This window comes from Heterodontus francisci, chromosome 1 (assembly GCF_036365525.1).
Source record: "Heterodontus francisci isolate sHetFra1 chromosome 1, sHetFra1.hap1, whole genome shotgun sequence".
In the NCBI taxonomy this organism is placed as follows: Eukaryota; Metazoa; Chordata; class Chondrichthyes; order Heterodontiformes; family Heterodontidae; genus Heterodontus; species Heterodontus francisci.
The window spans coordinates 221,332,874-221,350,998 of NC_090371.1; the positions used below are offsets into that span (position 1 = coordinate 221,332,874).

At 44.9% G+C, this 18,125-nt stretch overlaps 1 protein-coding gene across 1 annotated transcript in view; it reads left to right on the forward strand.

The window, feature by feature from the left end:
• fstl5 (follistatin-like 5) overlaps positions 1–18,125 on the forward strand; it is a 1,003,829-nt gene that overhangs the window by 756,590 nt on the left and 229,114 nt on the right. The window contains exon 8 of the mRNA XM_068021658.1: positions 15,661–15,781. Coding sequence (XP_067877759.1) covers positions 15,661–15,781 — 121 coding nt within the window. The remainder of the gene's footprint in view (positions 1–15,660; positions 15,782–18,125) is intronic.

The window sequence follows — 18,125 nt, forward strand, 5'->3', positions numbered from 1 at the left end:
GTGAGAGTAAACCTTTATAACCACTGCTTAGGCCTCAGCTGGAGTATTGTGTTCAATTTTGGGCACTACACCTTAGAAAAGATGTCAAGGCCTTGGAGCTCTTGCAGAGAAAATTTATCAGAATGGTACCAGCATGAGGGACTTCAGATGTGTGGAGATATCAGAGCTGCTGAGATTGTTCTCCTTAGAGTAGCGAAGTTTAAAGGGAAATTTAATCGAGATCTTCAAAGTTATGAGGGGTTTTGATAAAGTAGATAGGGAGAAATAGTTTCGATTGACAGGAGGATCGCTGACCAAGGGACATGGATTTAAGATAATTGACAAAATTTCCAAGGGGGAAATAAGGACAGTTTTTTTTAATGCAGTGCTTTATTATGATCTGGAATACGCTGCCTAATAGTGTGGTGGAAGAAGATTCAGTCATAACTTTCAAAATGGAATGAGATATATACTTGAAAAAGAGAAAATTGCAGGGCTGTGGAGAAAGAGCTGGGGAGTGGGACTAATTGGATAGCTCTTTCAAAGAGCGGGCTCAGGCACCACGAGACGAATGGCCTCCTTTTGGGCTATATGATTCTAAGAGAAAAGAAGGGATGTCATGGAGATCAAATTTCACCCCAGTAACACTGCCAGCAAGAACCATAACCCACATATTCATCTGTATAGACCCATACCCAGTAACCTGGCAGCGTCGAAGGAGAACATCCTCTGCAGGAAAGCAGTTAGAAAGCTGTTGCAAACAGAACTGCAAAGAGACTATCTTAATCATTAGGAGACCACAGCCAATGGCGCAAGTCAGCACTACCCTCAGCACTTATTTTTTGTCCATTTTCAGAGCAGTACAGCGGACATCTGCAACATTAGTCTATCGCAGTACTTGATGTCACAGAAACATGCTGTGTCGAATGATGTTTTTTTTTAATCCACCTGCTGGAAACTTGAACTAATTTTTTTTTAAAAAGAAAATTGAACAGACAAAAGGTGATTTTACTGGCAGCTAAGGTGGCCACTCTACTTTGCATCGCTGTACTCTACATTCCAGTGCATCAAGGTTGTCTGCCCAATCCCCTCAATAACAATGACCTGGGGAATCAGTGAACTACCTAGCCTACTCCCAATAGCAAGACATTATGCAATCGCTTATGACATTAAACTGTTGGAGATGTACCACTCAAACCTAATCACTTGAACAATGGGACCTTGGTTGAGAGAAGGGAATTCCGAGACATAAACTGATTAAGTTGCAAGAGAGAATACACACTGGTAGCCATCATGTTGAATCACTGGGTTACAGTCATGTGACAGGCCCACCATCTGTGTCTTTAAGCTGGTGTTTCCTCTGCAGCAACCAGACCAGCAGCCAGACCCCAACAAGAGAAGACCCAAGTGGGGTCCCTCCTCTCTCTCTCTCGCTCCAGTCCACCTTGCAAGCTTCAAGCCATGCCTGCTGGCTGTAACCACCGAGGCCTATCACTGCTGCAGACAAAGACCCAATGAAGGAAATCATCCGCATCGCATTGTTGATTGTGAAACAGACATTGTTCTTCAATAATTGCCATTTGCATTAATCCAATGCAGAGTCTTCCAGTATATTAGAAACAACTACGGATGTGACTGTGTAGAAATATATTTATGTTTAGAGCTGCTCTAGTTTACATTGATTTAATACTTGATATCAAATGTAGCAAATTTCATACAGTATATTGAAATGCTGTTGAAGTCACTGGATCAAATCACAACTTCCAATCATGCATAATGGAAGGGTTAATTGACACAGTTATAATTGTTATAATTCAACAAAGCAATTGCTCAATATGTGGGATTTCTGTTTCAATCTCAAGCTGAATGTGCTGAACACAGGAGTTTTGACCACCTTTAATACTGATGTTATCATTTTGATGCATTTTTGAGTCAGTCCCAAGGCTACCACCATTCTGAAGGAAAATAGAAAGGAAAGGAGGAAAATAATAATTCAAATTCTATGGCTGATATGGATACATGCATGTATAAATTATATTCCTGCTGCGATAATTGTTGACACTGGCACTTGCGGGAAAAAATGTCTCAGTTGGCAGTTTTCCAACTAGTTATCGAAATAACAGTCTTATCCGTGCAAAAGCCACAGGCTGTACATCTATTTACATATACACAGTCAAATTACTGTGAAGTCGCTCACAAAGGATTTGCAGATTTCTACAGACTGCCAATTTAGAAAAATTCCTGGGGGTAATCACAATTTCTGAAATTATAGGGTGCATCTTCCCTTGTGAGCAGTCTGCTGGTGGTTTCTAAAAGTATTTGCTAGTGAACATATGGTTTGTATAAGTACCACAGGGCAGTAACATTGCATCAGGGACACACGTTACTGATCTTCAAAGACCAGTGCATCTTGACAAATCGGTCTGTTGATTAAGTTAAGGAATAATTAGCTGTGGTATAGTGAGAGAATCAAGCTTCACTATCGCAGAGATAATTGGGTATTGATCGTGTTCATTTTAAGATTTAAACAAAGAAGGGCGGCACAGTGGCGCAGTGGTTAGCACCGCAGCCTCACAGCTCCAGGGACCTGGGTTTGATTCCGGGTACTGCCTGTGTGGAGTTTGCAAGTTCTCCCTGTGTCTGCGTGGGTTTTCTCCGGGTGCTCCGGTTTCCTCCCACAAGCCAAAAGACTTGCAGGTTGATAGGTAAATTGGCCATTATAAATTGTCACTAGTATAGGTAGGTGGTAGGGAAATATAGGGACAGGTGGGGAGGTTTGGTAGAAATATGGGATTAGTGTAGGATTAGTATAAATGGGTGGTTGATGTTCGGCACAGACTCGGTGGGCCGAAGGGCCTGTTTCAGTGCTGTATCTCTAAAAAAAAAAAGTCATGCTGAGTTTCTGGATAAACACTAAAAGAGTTTGGCGAAAAGAAAGGAAGCATTGCGTACTAAAGGAAGTGATGGCAGCATAGAGGGGAATGGTACTGAGGAGAGTGCTCCAGCATTGGTGTCTGGGCCCAACTATTTGTAACTTACATTGGTGACTCAGGTTGAAAAACAAATTGATTCTAAGGCTGAATTTTACCAACCGCAGGTCATGGCACAGGGGCCGGTAAAATTCTGTGGGGAGAGGCCCGCCTCGACCCACGACGTCGAGAAGGGCCCGCCGCATATTACCGGCAGTGGGGGACCTCGATGCGGTCCCCGCCACTGCCTGGTGGCGGGACCTTCCGCATGGATTTCAGAGGCGAAAATCTGGTGGGGAGGGGGCAGGAATAAAAATTTCAGGGTGGGAAGGGTGGAGGAACGGGAAAATGATTTTTTATTGGATGTGGGGATGGTGGGAAGGGGTTATAGGCCAAATGTTAGAAGTTTAGGGGCTAAAGTTCGGGCATTGAAATGACCATTGGGGGGGGTTGGGGAAAGGCCATCCACATCTATCTTATTTTTTAATAAAAATTTAATACTGATGCTCCTTTAATAATTAACAGTAATTCACAGGGCTTAAAGCCCTTTACAAAAGGCGGCACGCCTGCGCGATGGTACTGAACGTGTTGCTGGCGATGCGGAGGCTGCCCCTACACATCATTGGGGGCGGCCGCTCCGCTCCACTATTTGAATGAGCCGCTGCGCGAAATATCGCGGGGGCTCATTGGCGGCCCTTCTGTGTTGGAAGGCCGCCGAGTTGAAAGCACGCTGCCAAGGACCGGGGCACGTGATTAAAATTCAGCCCTCTGTTTGGAGGGTGCAGATTTAGGTGATAGGCAGCCAAAGACTTAAAAAAAAAAACACCTTTATTAGTTGTCAAACTGTAAGTATTGTCTTAACCAACACTGGTATCATCATATTACAAGAAAAATTAACTGCATTGACATATAATTATGAGAGAATGTAGTTTTTGAACTCTGTAAGAGAGCTGATTTTCTTCCTCCCTCCCAAATTGGATGCCAGGCAGGTTCAGTGGCCTGAAGGTGCACTGCAGTTTTGAAGATCACAGATTGCCAAATGTCCTGCCCTTGGGCACATGCAAGGATCTGGAGCACCACAGTGCAGCCTCGTCTTCTGGCAAGGCTTTGCACTAAGACCTTGGGGTGGAAACAGGCCTCAGGACTTCCTGGCTGCTGTTGCCCTGAGGACCGAAGACAGTGTTGAAAGACAGAAGTAGCATCTCATCTGTTTTCAGTTTCCTGTTCAGGTTGTACCCAGGTCCCTTTCAGCACAGGACCCACTGTCAGTGTTTCTAGGACACTCCTGTGTTTGCGTGCCCTATGGACAGATGTAACAGAAAGTGAGCCAGGCAGGCTGGAATTCCCCCCCCCCCACCCCCAACCCTACCTCATTAAAATTAGGATACTGGACCAGCATGCACAAACCTAGTAACCCTTATGGAAGGAAGCCTTGGAAATCACATCAGAGGTCTCCATCCCCTCTCTCTCTTTGTAGTGCCGGTCAACTGAGTAAACGGGGCAATCTCTTCTGATGACATTCCATAGGATGAGCTGGACATACAGCCAACCAAATCGGAACTCAGTGATGCCATTGATTCCCTAGCCAGCGGAAAAGCCCCTGGGAAGGACAGCATTACCCCTGAAATAATCAAGAGTGCCAAGCCTGCTATACTCTCAGCACTACATGAACTGCTATGCCTGTGCTGGGACGAGGGAGCAGTACCCCAGGACATGCGCGATGCCAACATCATCACCCTCTATAAAAACAAAGGTGACCGCGGTGACTGCAACAACTACCGTGGAATCTCCCTGCTCAGCATAGTGGGGAAAGTCTTTGCTCGAGTCGCTCTGAACAGGCTCCAGAAGCTGGCCGAGCGCGTCTACCCTGAGGCACAGTGTGGCTTTCGTGCAGAGAGATCGACTATTGACATGCTGTTCTCCCTTCGTCAGATACAGGAGAAATGCCGTGAACAACAGATGCCCCTCTACATTGCTTTCATTGATCTCACCAAAGCCTTTGACCTCGTCAGCAGACGTGGTCTCTTCAGACTACTAGAAAAGATCGGATGTCCACCAAAGCTACTAAGTATCATCACCTCATTCCATGACAATATGAAAGGCACAATTCAACATGGTGGCTCCTCATCAGAGCCCTTTCCTATCCTGAGTGGTGTGAAACAGGGCTGTGTTCTCGCACCCACACTTTTTGGGATTTTCTTCTCCCTGCTGCTTTCACATGCGTTCAAATCCTCTGAAGAAGGAATTTTCCTCCACACAAGATCAGGGGGCAGGTTGTTCAACCTTGCCCGTCTAAGAGCGAAGTCCAAAGTACGGAAAGTCCTCATCAGAGAACTCCTCTTTGCTGACGATGCTGCTTTAACATCTCACACTGAAGAATGCCTGCAGAGTCTCATCGACAGGTTTGCGTCTGCCTGCAATGAATTTGGCCTAACCATCAGCCTCAAGAAAACGAACATCATGGGGCAGGATGTCAGAAATGCTCCATCCATCAATATTGGCGACCACGCTCTGGAAGTGGTTCAAGAGTTCACCTACCTAGGCTCAACTATCACCAGTAACCTGTCTCTAGATGCAGAAATCAACAAGCGCATGGGTAAGGCTTCCACTGCTATGTTCAGACTGGCCAAGAGAGTGTGGGAAAATGGCGCACTGACACGGAACACAAAAGTCCGAGTGTATCAGGCCTGTGTCCTCAGTACCTTGCTCTACGGCAGCGAGGCCTGGACAACGTATGCCAGCCAAGAGCGACGTCTCAATTCATTCCATCTTCGCTGCCTTCGGAGAATACTTGGCATCAGGTGGCAGGACTATATCTCCAACACAGAAGTCCTTGAAGCGGCCAACATCCCCAGCTTATACACACTACTGAGTCAGCGGCGCTTGAGATGGCTTGGCCATGTGAGCCGCATGGAAGATGGCAGGATCCCCAAAGACACATTGTACAGCGAGCTCGCCACTGGTATCAGACCCACCGGCCGTCCATGTCTCCGTTATAAAGACGTCTGCAAACGCGACATGAAATCGTGTGACATTGATCACAAGTCGTGGGAGTCAGTTGCCAGCATTCGCCAGAGCTGGCGGGCAGCCATAAAGACAGGGCTAAATTGTGGCGAGTCGAAGAGACTTAGTAGTTGGCAGGAAAAAAGACAGAGGCGCAAGGGGAGAGCCAACTGTGCAACAGCCCCAACAAACAAATTTCTCTGCAGCACCTGTGGAAGAGCCTGTCACTCCAGAATTGGCCTTTATAGCCACTCCAGGCGCTGCTTCACAAACCACTGACCACCTCCAGGCGCGTATCCATTGTCTCTCGAGATAAGGAGGCCCAAAAGAAAAGAAGTGTCATGTTATTATCTTGTGGGGAAATCTTGAATAGAATTCTCTTTTAACAGAGTAAGGCCTATCGGGATGGATTTTCATCTTCACTGCCTGGGTATTAAGCATCTCCTGGGTGAAATGCAAGAATGGAAATTCAGCAAGGAGCATCACCTGCCCGCCCACTTGTAACTGAACCCAGTGGATCTTTCTTCCTTTAAGATTTCATTTTGATCCTCCAACCAGATATTCCTTTCTGCACTTCAGTAAAATTGTAAGACAATCCTATTGTTGACTATGTCCGTGTAAAACTCTGAGCGATTTCTTGCAGGTAGAAGGTGCCTTCGGCAAATAAACATTCACTTCAGAATCACCAATGGATGAAGAGGCCAAAAGCAGCCACTTATTGTCATATTTATTGACAGAAACCATTTGAGTCAATTGTTCAAGTATAGTGTTGCCATCATGAAGCAATACTAAAACTCTGAAAAAAAACTGCTGCAGGCAGTCAAGAGTATTGTATGACAACTAAATTGGCTTTGTCATAGTACATTGGCACTTTACCAGAGTTCAAAGTTATAACAGGCATCATTTATGGAGATAAAAGCAAAATACTGCGGATGCTGGAAATCTGAAATAAAAACAAGAAATGCTGGAACCACTCAGCAGGTCTGGCAGCATCTGTGGAAAGAGAAGCAGAGTTAACGTTTCGGGTCAGTGACCCTTCATCGGAACCCGCTGACCCGAAACGTTAACTCTGCTTCTCTTATCATTTATGGAGATGTGTGCTTGTTCCTTTTCTGTATTGCTGCTCACTCACCCTTTGCGTCCTTATACTACAGAGTCCATGTGGCTCTACGTACAGCAGTCCAATCAGTCCCATTCCCTGGCTCTATGTCTGTAGCCTTGCAAATCTGAATTAAAAGTTGATTTTCAGCCTTCCTTGCTATTCATTAATCCTTAAAATTCCCAGTTATATTTTCACTAGCATAAGCTTATGCAGGTTATATAAATTCTGTTGAAAGCTACTTCCACAATAGCTCTTGATGCTCTCTGTAGTGGCTGGCTCGACAGTAAACATTGAAAAAACAAGGCATGCCTTCAATGTGACAAAAAATTGACAGTCTGCAATGTAGTAGCTTAAAAAAACTGACACTGCTTGCAATAGGACAACAAATGCCTCACTTCAAATGACCAAATAAGACACAAACTACTTACCTTAGTAGTGTTCCAGAACAAAATCGAATCCAGAAATAAAGATGTTTCCTTCAATGCAAAGGTCATCTACAAAACTTCCTGCAGTTCAGTTCGATGACAGAGAGCTGGGTCTTCACACATGAGCTTAATTAATCAAATATGCAGCCAAATGTTTTTAGATCATATAAGAACAGAGATTCTGATCACATCACTAAGTCGATCATGCTGCAGAACTTCGGCCAAGCAGTGCCCACTTTTCAGGCACTAACCAGCCTACTGAGCTCCTAATATAGTGGGCAGAAAGCACACCCACATTGTGTGCCACATTATTGGATAAAGTAGATGCATTCGCTGCAGGAACACACATTGGGAACAATTAAGGTCATAGAATCATAACAGCACAGAAGGAGGCTATTCAGCCCATCGAGTCCATTGCATTGTTGTGTTTCTGTAGTGCTGCCCAGGTGTTCTAGAGAAAGTCTCGACTCCGGTAACGGTTAACTAGCAACTCTTTATTATTTACAGTTTTTTTGTTTTATTCATTCATGAGTTGTGGGCATCGCTGGCTAGGCTTCTAGTTGATAGAGTTCGCGGATTTGGAAGGTGTTGTCTAAGGAGCCTTGGTGCATTGCTGCAGTGCATCTTATAGATGGTACACACTGCTGCCACTGTGCGTCAGTGGTGAAAGGTGTGACTGTTTGTGAATGGGGTGCCAATCAAGCGGGCTGCTTTATCCTGGATGGTGTCGAGCTTCTTGAGTGTTGTTGGAGCTGCACCCATCCAGGCAAGTGGAGTGTATTCCATCACACTCCTGACTTGTGCCTTGTAGATGGTGGACAGGCTTTGGGGAGTCAGGAGGTGAGTTACTCGCTGCAGGATTCTTAGCCTCTGACCTGCTCTTGCAGCCATGGTATTTATATGGCTACTGCAGTTCAGTTTCTGATCAATGGTAGCCCCTAGGGATGTTGATAGTGGGGGATCCAGCGATGTAATGCCATTGAATGTCAAGGGGAGATGGTTAGATTCTCTCTTGTTGGAGATGGTCATTGCCTGGCACTTGTGTGGCACGAATGTTACTTACCGCTTATCAGCCCAAGCCTGGATATTGGCAAGGTCTTGCTGCATTTCTACACGGACTGTTTCAGTATCTGAGGAGTCCCGAATGGTGCTGAACATTGTGCAATCATGAGCAAACACCCCCACTTCTGACCTTATGATTGAAGGAAGGTCATTGATGAAGCAGCTGAAGATGGTTGGGCCAAGGACACTACCCGGAGAAACTCCTGCAGTGATGTCCTGGAGCTCAAATGATTGACCTCCAACAACCACAACTATCTTCCTTTGCGTTAGGTATAATTCCAACCAGTGGAGAGTTTTCCCCCTGATTCCCATTGACTTCAGTTTTTCTAGGGCTCCTTGATGCCATACTCGGTCAAATGCTGCCTTGATGTCAAGGGCAGACACTCAGTTACTATATACACTCTCTCTGCAAACTACCTAAGCTAGCATCCTTCTTGCTGCTGCACCTTCTTCTTCTCAAGCCTATCTCGTGACAGTTGCATCATGTTCATATAGTGGAGTGGTCTCTCTCACTGTCTTTGGTATTAACCCTTTATGTCCTTATACTATAAAGTCCTGTTCTCTGGCTCTATGTCTGTAACCTTGCAAATTTATTTCCCTCAAAGGCCCATCCAATTTCCTTTTGAAATTATTATTCGTCTCCACTTCCACCACCCTCGCAGGCAGAAAGTTCCAGATCAATAAATGCAAAGTACTCACAACTGTTTTTGTACCAATCACTGGGAAAGGGTTTGTTCGGAGTACTTGTGGTGAGAGGCTAACTTCTGCACTTTGGAGGTATTGAGTCTCAAGATCAGGATCTTATGACGGAAGGTGACATCAACAATGCTATCAAGCAGCACTTACCAATAACCTTCTATCTTGATGGCTTACAGTTACTGTCCGCTTTCTGACTGGCAAAGCGTAGCCTCTCCAAAGCTGCACAGCAGTCACATGACATTTCCAAAACATCTTTGTTGGATTAATGAGGCCCTTCTGGAATTTCTCTGAGATTCAAGGTGTTCAGGACCTTAAAGCTGTTCAGTCACACTTGGAGGGGATTGGCTCTTTCAAAGTCAATGGGTGTCGATGGCTTTTGATGACCGTGTTGAGAAAGCCATCTCAGGTAATTTAATCAGAGAGCACCTCATTATTCTGGCTCGGTTGCCTGAGCCATGTTGTCTCCTATCTACTCTATTCTGATTCATATTCAAATTGCTGTGACCATCTTGGCAGCCAGGTTACTCTTTTTAAAAGAAGTTATTTGTGGTAATGTCCAGTAACAGTCTTAGGCAAAGTTCCAGTCGATGAAATTAATATTTAACATTTGGCATGTAGAGTTTTCATAACACCACGTATGGCATCAAGAGTTCTAGCAAACTTAAAGTACATGTGAATCAAGCTGGGGAACTCCCCACTAGCTGGAGACATTTCTAGCACAAAGGAAGATGGCTGTGATTGTTGGAGGCCTATCATCTCAGTCCCAGAACGTTACTGCAGAAGTTCCTCAGGGCAGTGTCTGAATGCCAACCATTTTCTGCTGCTTCATCAATGACCTTCTCTTTTCATAAGGTGATATTCACTGATAATTGCAGTGTTCAGTACCATTCGCACTTTTTCAGATAATGCATTAGTCCTGCCCACCTGCAGCAAGATCTAGACAACATTCAGGTTTGCGCTGAAAGTGGCAAGTAACTCTATTGCTGTTTCATATGCAAATTGCTGTGGCCATCTTGGCTGCCAGGTTACTCTGTTGAAAAGAAGTTATTGGTAAGAATTTCCAGTAAAAGTCTTAGGCAAAGTTCCAATCGATGAAATTAATATTTACCATTTGGCATGTGGGGTTTTCATAACACCACATAAGGCATCAAGAGCCCTAGCCAGACCAGTGTCAGGTAATGACCATCTCCAACAGGAGAGAGTCTAATTACCTACTTTGGACATTCAACATTGCTGAATCCTTCACCAACAACATCCTAGGTGTTACCATTGACCAGAAACTTTACTGAACGACCCACACAAATACTGTGGCTACAAGAGAAAGTCAAAGGTTAGGTATTTGGCAGCCAGTAATTCATCTTCTTCCTCCTCAAAGCCTTTCCACCAGCTACAAGGCACAAGTTAGGAGTGTGATGGAATATTCTCCACTTGCCTGAATGGGTGCATCTCTAACAGCACTCAAGAAACTCCGCACCGTCCAGGACAAAGCAAGCCGCTTGACTGGCAACCCCATCCACCACCTTAAACTTTCACTCCCTCCATAATTGGCACATTGTGACTGTGGTGTTTATCATCTGCAAGATGCACTGCAGCAACCCATCAAAGCTACTTTGGCAGCACCTCCCAAACCTGGAAACTCTATCATCTAGAAGCACAAGGGTAGCGGACGCATGGGAACTCCATCTCCTGCAAGCTCCACTCTACGTCACATACTATCCTGACTTGGAAATATATAACCATTCCTTCAACATTACTGGGTCAAACAGCACTGTGAGAGTACTTTCACCACACAGACTGTAGCAGTTCAAGAAGGTACCTCACCACCAACTTTCTAAGGGCAATTAGGGATGGGCAATAAATGCTGGCCTTCTCATCGATGCCCTTAAACAATTTTTTTTAAATGAACCCCCAGAGCAGTATAATGGCAGTCATATAACAAATAGATGTGTCACTGAGCAAACAATGGGCATGCTCAAGATGCATTTCTGGTGCCTGGACAAGTCTGTGGGTGTCCTTCAGAACTCATCAGCCAGGGTCTCCAGAATGGTGTGCTGCCCTCTGCACAGCATTGCATAGCAGTGAAGTTTGAGCTGCAGGATGAACAAGGTGTTGAGCACATATCATCTGCAAACAATTCTAATGAAGAGGTGGAGGAGGAAGAAGGGAAGGAGGAATATGAATGTAGTAACCCTAACGCAGCACCGACCACTCACATTTCTGCCCAGGATGCCAGGGATTCCCTTCTAGCTGTAAGGTTCAGTTAGTTAACATAACTGGACTTGTGTACCAAGCACATCCAATGGCCACTTTCCACAACCCCACCACCACAGTCCTACTGGCACAATGTTGTCCTGTAACCAACCAACCAACCGCCCATTGCACATCCACCCAACTGGCTGCAACAATTTATAACTTCCCATTTATCAACAGCAACTCAAAAAGCGAGTTGTCACACAGCAACTAAAAATGGGCAACACAGGCAAGTTTATCAACTTTGCTTCCAATTTCCACATTTCCCTCACCTTTACATGGTCCATAGAATAGATAGGTGCTTGATGGCTGGCATGGACACGATGGCTGAAGGGCCTGTTTCTGTGCCATATCACGCTATGACTCTAACATTTAAGAAGCATTTGAAATGCCATAGCATACAAGGCTACGGGCCAAGTGCTGGAATATGGGATAGAATGGATAGGCCTGATGGCCGGCGCAGACTCGGTGGGCCGAAGGGCCTTTTACTGTGCTGTATCACTCTATGACTCGATGACATCTCCGACACTCCCTTTCCCACCCTTAACTTCTCTGTCTCCGTCTCTGGGGATAGGCTGTGCACTAATATACATTGTAAGCCCACCGACTCTCACGGCTACCTTGACTACACTTCCTCACACCCTGCCTCCCGTAAGGACTCCATTCCATTCTCCCAGTTTCTTCATTTCTGATGCATCTGTTCTGATGATGCAACCTTCCACAACAGCGCTTCCGATATGTCTTCCTTTATCCTCAACCAAGGATTCCCCCCACTGTGGTTGACAGGGCCCTTAACTGTGTCTGACCCATTTCCCGCACTTCTGCACTCACCCCTTCCCCTTCCTTCCAGGGTTCCCCTTGTCCTTACTTTCTACCCCACCAGCCTTCACATTCAAAGGATCATCCTCTGTCATTTCCACCATCTCCAGTGTGATGCCACCACCAAATGCATCTTCCCTTCCCCACGCCCGTCAGCATTCCGAAAGGATCATTCCCTTTGCAACACCCTGGTTCACTCCTCCATTACCACCGACACCTCGTCCCATTCCCACAGCACCTTCCCATGCAATTGCAAGAAGTGTAATACCTGAGAAGTGCCAGGGGACTAGAGGACAGCAAATAGGGTACCATTATTCAAGAAGGGTAGTAGGGATAAACCAGGTAATTACAGGCCAGTGAGTCTAACATCAGTGGTAGGGAAACTATTGGAAAAAATTCTCAGGGACAGGATTAATCGCCACTTGGAGAGGCAGGGATTAATCAAGGATAGTCAGCATGTCTTTGTCAGGGGGAGATGACTGGGTGTGTAGATGAGGGTAAAGCAGTTGATGTAGTCTACATGGACTTCAGTAAGGCTTTTGATAAGGTCCTGCATGGGAGATTGGTCAAAAAGGTCAGAGCCTTCTTGTGCGATTAGAAGCTTGTGACCAGTGGTGTACCACAGAGATCGGTGCTGGGACCCTTGCTGTTTGTAGTGTACATTAATGATTTAGACGTGAACATAGGAGGTATGATCAGTAAGTTTGCAGATGACACGAAAATTGGTGGTGTCGTAAATAGTGAGGAGGAAAGCCTTAGATTTTAGGACGATATAGATGGGCTGGTAAGATGGGCAGAGCAGTGGCAAGTGGAATGTAATCCTGAGAAGTGTAAAATGATGCATTTTGGGAGGACTAACAAGGCAAGGGAATATACCATGGAGGGTAGGACCCTAGGAAGTACAAAGGGTCAGAGGAACCTTGGTGTACTTGTCCATAGATCACTGAAGGCAGCAGCACAGGTAGATAAGGTGGTTAAGAAGGCATATGGGATACTTGCCTTTATTAGCCAAGGCATAGAATATAAGGGCAGGGAGGTTATGATGGAGTTGTATAAAACGCTAGTTAGGCCACAGCTGGAGTACTGTGTACAGTTCTGGTTACCACACTATAGGAAGGATGTGATTGCCCTGGAGAGAGTGCAGAGGAGATTCACCAGGATGTTGCTTGGGCTGGAGCATTTCAGCTATGAAGAGAGACTGGATAGGCTAGGGTTGTTTTCCTTCGAGCAGAGAAGGCTGAGGGGAGACCTGATTGAGGTAACCAAAATTATGAGGGGCATAGATAGGGTAGTTAGGAAGAAACTTCTTCCTTTAGCGGAGGTGCCAATAACCAGGGGGCATAGATTTAAGGCAAGGGGCAGGAGGTTAAGAGGGGATTTGAGGAAAAAAAATTAAACCAGAGAGTGGTTGGAATCTGGAACACACTGCCTGAAGGGGTGGTAGAGGCAGGAAGCCTCACAACATTTAAGAAGTATTTAAATGAACACTTGAAACGCCATAGCACACAAGGCTACGGGCCAAGTGCTGGAAAATAGTATTAGAATAGATAGGCTTGATGGCCGGCATGGACACGGTGGGCCAAAGGGCCTGTTTCTGTGCTGTATAAATCTATGACTCTGTCCTGAGTTCCATGAATTCCTGCTGTGTAAATGAAGGCCCTGTCAGAGATTTTTATTTAGTACTGGCAAGGTAAGTATCTCTATGTTGCAACTTATCATTATGAAAATGATAATATTTCACTTGCTGCCAGTATCAAGTCAACATGGCGGAGTATTATTTGACATGTGATTGCCAATATTTAATTGTGTCACCAGGTAGCTGTGAGGTGCCTATCTCCCCATCTCTGATGAACAGGGTGCTGAAATGGCACTGATTTCCAGCGCTTCTTCCTCTGCAATTGTTAGTTGGGGAATTTTTGGAGGCCCATCTCTGGTTCTCTTCCCTTCTCTTGCATTCTATGCTCTCTTCTGCTGCAATTGGCCAAGGAACATCCAGATGGATGCAGTGTATTTGGTATGGATGACTACCAGCGTGAGGAATCAAATTGCATAAGTATCAGGGTATGTATCAAGGTGAGTGGCAGTGGTGGTTGGATAGATGGGGATGTGAGGAAGTGCATAGAAAGAGAATGTTGGGTGCACTTGTAAAGTAAGTGGGTGAGAGGAGTGATAGGATAGAATATGCTTGACAAGGCAGATGTACCAAGTAGTATCACCATAATTATATCAGGGCTTAAAGGGTTAAACGATGAAGACTAGTTCAATAAACTAGGCTTGAGTTTAAACTCTCGAGTTTAGATTAGAAGATTGTAATCAATTTAACATGATTAAGAGATTTGATAGGATAGATGCAGAGCAACTATTCCCACAGCAAAAGGACATAATCAGAAGACTGGAGCGAGTCCATTTAGGAGTGAAATTTGGAAGCATTTTTTTTACATAGTGGGTGATGGAAATGTTGAATTCTCTCACCAAAAAGGCTTTGGGTGCCGGGGAAAATTAAATTTTTAAGATGGAGTTCGATAGATTTTTATTAGGTAAGGGTATCAAGGGATATGGGGCAAAGGTGGCTAAATGGAGTTGAGTTACAGATCAGCCATGGTCTAATAGAATGGCTGAAGGGGCTGAATGGCCTGCTCTTGTTCCTATATTTCTATGTTCCAAATATTACATAAAAGTTCTTATGATCTTATTAGCATACTTCAGAAATGTACTGAAAAGAAATGTAAATGGAGAGAAAAAGATTTTCTTTATAAGTGATTTTGTTATGAAATTAAATCCCTGTTAATGTAAACCAAGGTAGTTACTACTTTTCTTCAGTATTTTTATTGATCTGGACATTGTAATTATATATTTCTTCTGCTCTTAGCCTTGGTTCTAGAAATAGTTTTGGTGAAATATGTTTTCCATTCTTGCAAAGGATTTGCTATCAGGCTTTTCAGCAATTTTTTTCCATTCTACATGTCTCTTCCGGTGATATCTTGTCACCATACTGACCATTAAAAATTCACTGCTCCTACTTGTCCTCTAAAATTGAAATGGAAATTATCACTTGTTTTAGAGCCACCAGCATTTATAGCAGCTATAAATATATAGCATTGTTGAGCTGTTTTTAAAACTATGAATTGTGTTTTTACCATTATTATGAAAATAATTGCTTGCAATATGCTTATCTGTGATTTGCATGCTTAATAACATCTTGTGGTACATTTCAAATCACATCATGTCAAATTATACAAGGAATTTTTACAGTTTTACTTGTTTTACAAATATGTGTAATATTATAAAGTGTAAAAATGTAATGTTCATTTTAATTAAATAATTTCCACTAAATCTAAATTTTACCTCACAGGATTTTGGAGATGATGGTTCACTGTATATAACCAAGGTAATGACAACTCACATGGGAAATTATAGCTGTCATGCAGATGGGTATGAAAAGCTCAACCAGACTCATATCCTACAAGTGAATGGTAAATATAATCTATCATTATAATTGCTAACAACTATTTCTAATCCCATGGTATTACTCATAATTTTGCTTTAGAAATGTGCTTCTTTCTTTTCATGCACTTTTTATCTCGCTCTATGCAATAGTTTAGTCAAGGGATAGTGAGGCCCATCAGGAGCTGTAGAGCAAGGCTGGGGACATCTTTCACTGTGGGGGTATAAAAATTATCATGGTTGCTATGTCACACAATTGTTTTTGGTGTAATGTGACTGGTTAGAAATGGGGCGCAGTTTATAACAAAAACAAGAAATGCTGGATTCACTCAGCAGGTCTGGCAGCATCTGTGGAAAGAGAAGCAGAGTTAACGTTTCGGGTCAGTGACCCTTCTTCGGAACTGACAAATATTAGAAAAGTCACAGATTATAAACAAGTGAGGTGGGGGTTGGGCAAGAGATAACAAAGGAGAAGGTGCAGATTGGACCAGGCCACATAGCTGACCAAAAGGTCACAGAGCAAAGGCAAACAATATGTTAATGGTGTTTTGAAAGACAAAGCATTAGTACAGATTAGGTGTGAATATACTGAATATAGAACATCAGCAAGTGCAAACCTGAAGAAAAACAACCTGAAAAAAACAGTGGGTAAGCAAACTGAACAAACTAAGATGAAATGAAATAAATGCAAAAAATGTAAAAAGGAATGCAAAAAAAGGAAGAAAAAATAACTAAAAATGAAAGTAAAGTGGGGGGCTGTCATGCTCTGAAATTATTAAACTCAATGTTCAGTCCGGCAGGCTGTAGTGTGCCTAATCGGTAGATGAGATGCTGTTCCTCGAGCTTGCGTTGATGTTCACTGGAACACTGCAGCAATCCCAGGACAGAGATGTGAGCATGAGAGCAGGGGGGAGTGTTGAAATGGCAAGCAACCGGAAGCTCAGGGTCCTGCTTGCGGACTGAGCGGAGATGTTCCGCAAAGCGGTCACCCAGTCTGCGCTTGGTCTCCCCAATGTAGAGGAGACCACACTGTGAGCAGCGAATACAGTATACTACATTGAAAGAAGTACAAGTAAATCGCTGCTTCACCTGAAAGGAGTGTTTGGGGCCTGGGATAGTGAGGAGAGAGGAGGTAAATGGGCAGGTATTACACCTCCTGCGATTGCAAGGGAAGGTGCCCTGGGACGGGGACGAGGTGGTGGGGGTAATGGAGGAGTGGACCAGGGTGTCGCGGAGGGAACGATCCCTTCGGAATGCTGACAGGGGAAGGGAGGGGAAGATGCGACTGGTAGTGGCATCACGCTGGAGGTGGCGAAAATGGCGGAGGATGATCCTTTGGATATGGAGGCTGGTGGGATGAAAAGTGAGGACAAGGGGAACCCTGTCACGGTTCTGGGAGGGAGGGGAAGGGGTGAGGGTAGAGGTGCGGGGAATGGGTCGGACACGGTTGAGGGCCCTGTCAACCACAGTGGGGGGAAATCCTCGGTTGAGGAAAAAGGAGGTCATATCAGAAGCACCGTCATGGAAGGTAGCATCATCAGAGCAGATGCGTCGGAGACGGAGAAACTGGGAGAATGGAATGGAGTCCTTACAGGAGGTAGGGTGTGAAGAAGTGTAGTCGAGGTAGCTGTGGGAGTCAGTGGGCTTATAATGGATATTGGTAGACAACCTATCCCCAGAGATGGAGACAGAGAAGTCGAGGAAGGGAAGGGAAGTGTCAGAGATGGACCATGTAAAGGTGAGAGAAGGGTGGAAATTGGAAGCAAAGTTGATAAAGTTTTCGAGTTCGGGGCGGGAGCAGGAAACGGCACCGATACAGTCATCAATGTACCGGAAAAAGAGTTGGGGGAGGGGGCCTGAGTAGGACTGGAACAAAGAATGCTCGACATATCCCACAAAAAGACAGGCATAACTAGGACCCATGCGGGTACCCATAGCGACACCTTTTACTTGAAGGAAGTGCGTGGAGTTGAAGGAGAAGTTGTTCAATGTGAGAACAAGTTCAGCCAGGCGGAGGAGGGTGGTGGTGGATGGGGACTGGTTGGGCCTCTGTTCCAGGAAGAAGCGGAGAGCCCTCAAACCATCCTGGTGGGGGATGGAGGTGTAGAGCGATTGGACGTCCATAGTGAAGAGGAGGCGGTTGGGACCAGGAAACTGGAAATTGTCAAAATGACGTAGGGCGTCAGAAGAGTCACGGATGTAGGTGGGAAGAGACTGCACCAGCGGAGAAAAGATAGAGTCGAGATAGGAAGAAATAAGTTCAGTTGGGCAGGAGCAGGCTGACACAATGGGTCTGCCGGGACAGTCCCGTTTGTGGATTTTGGGAAGGAGATAGAAGCGGGCTGTCCGGGGTTGCGGGACTATGAGGTTGGA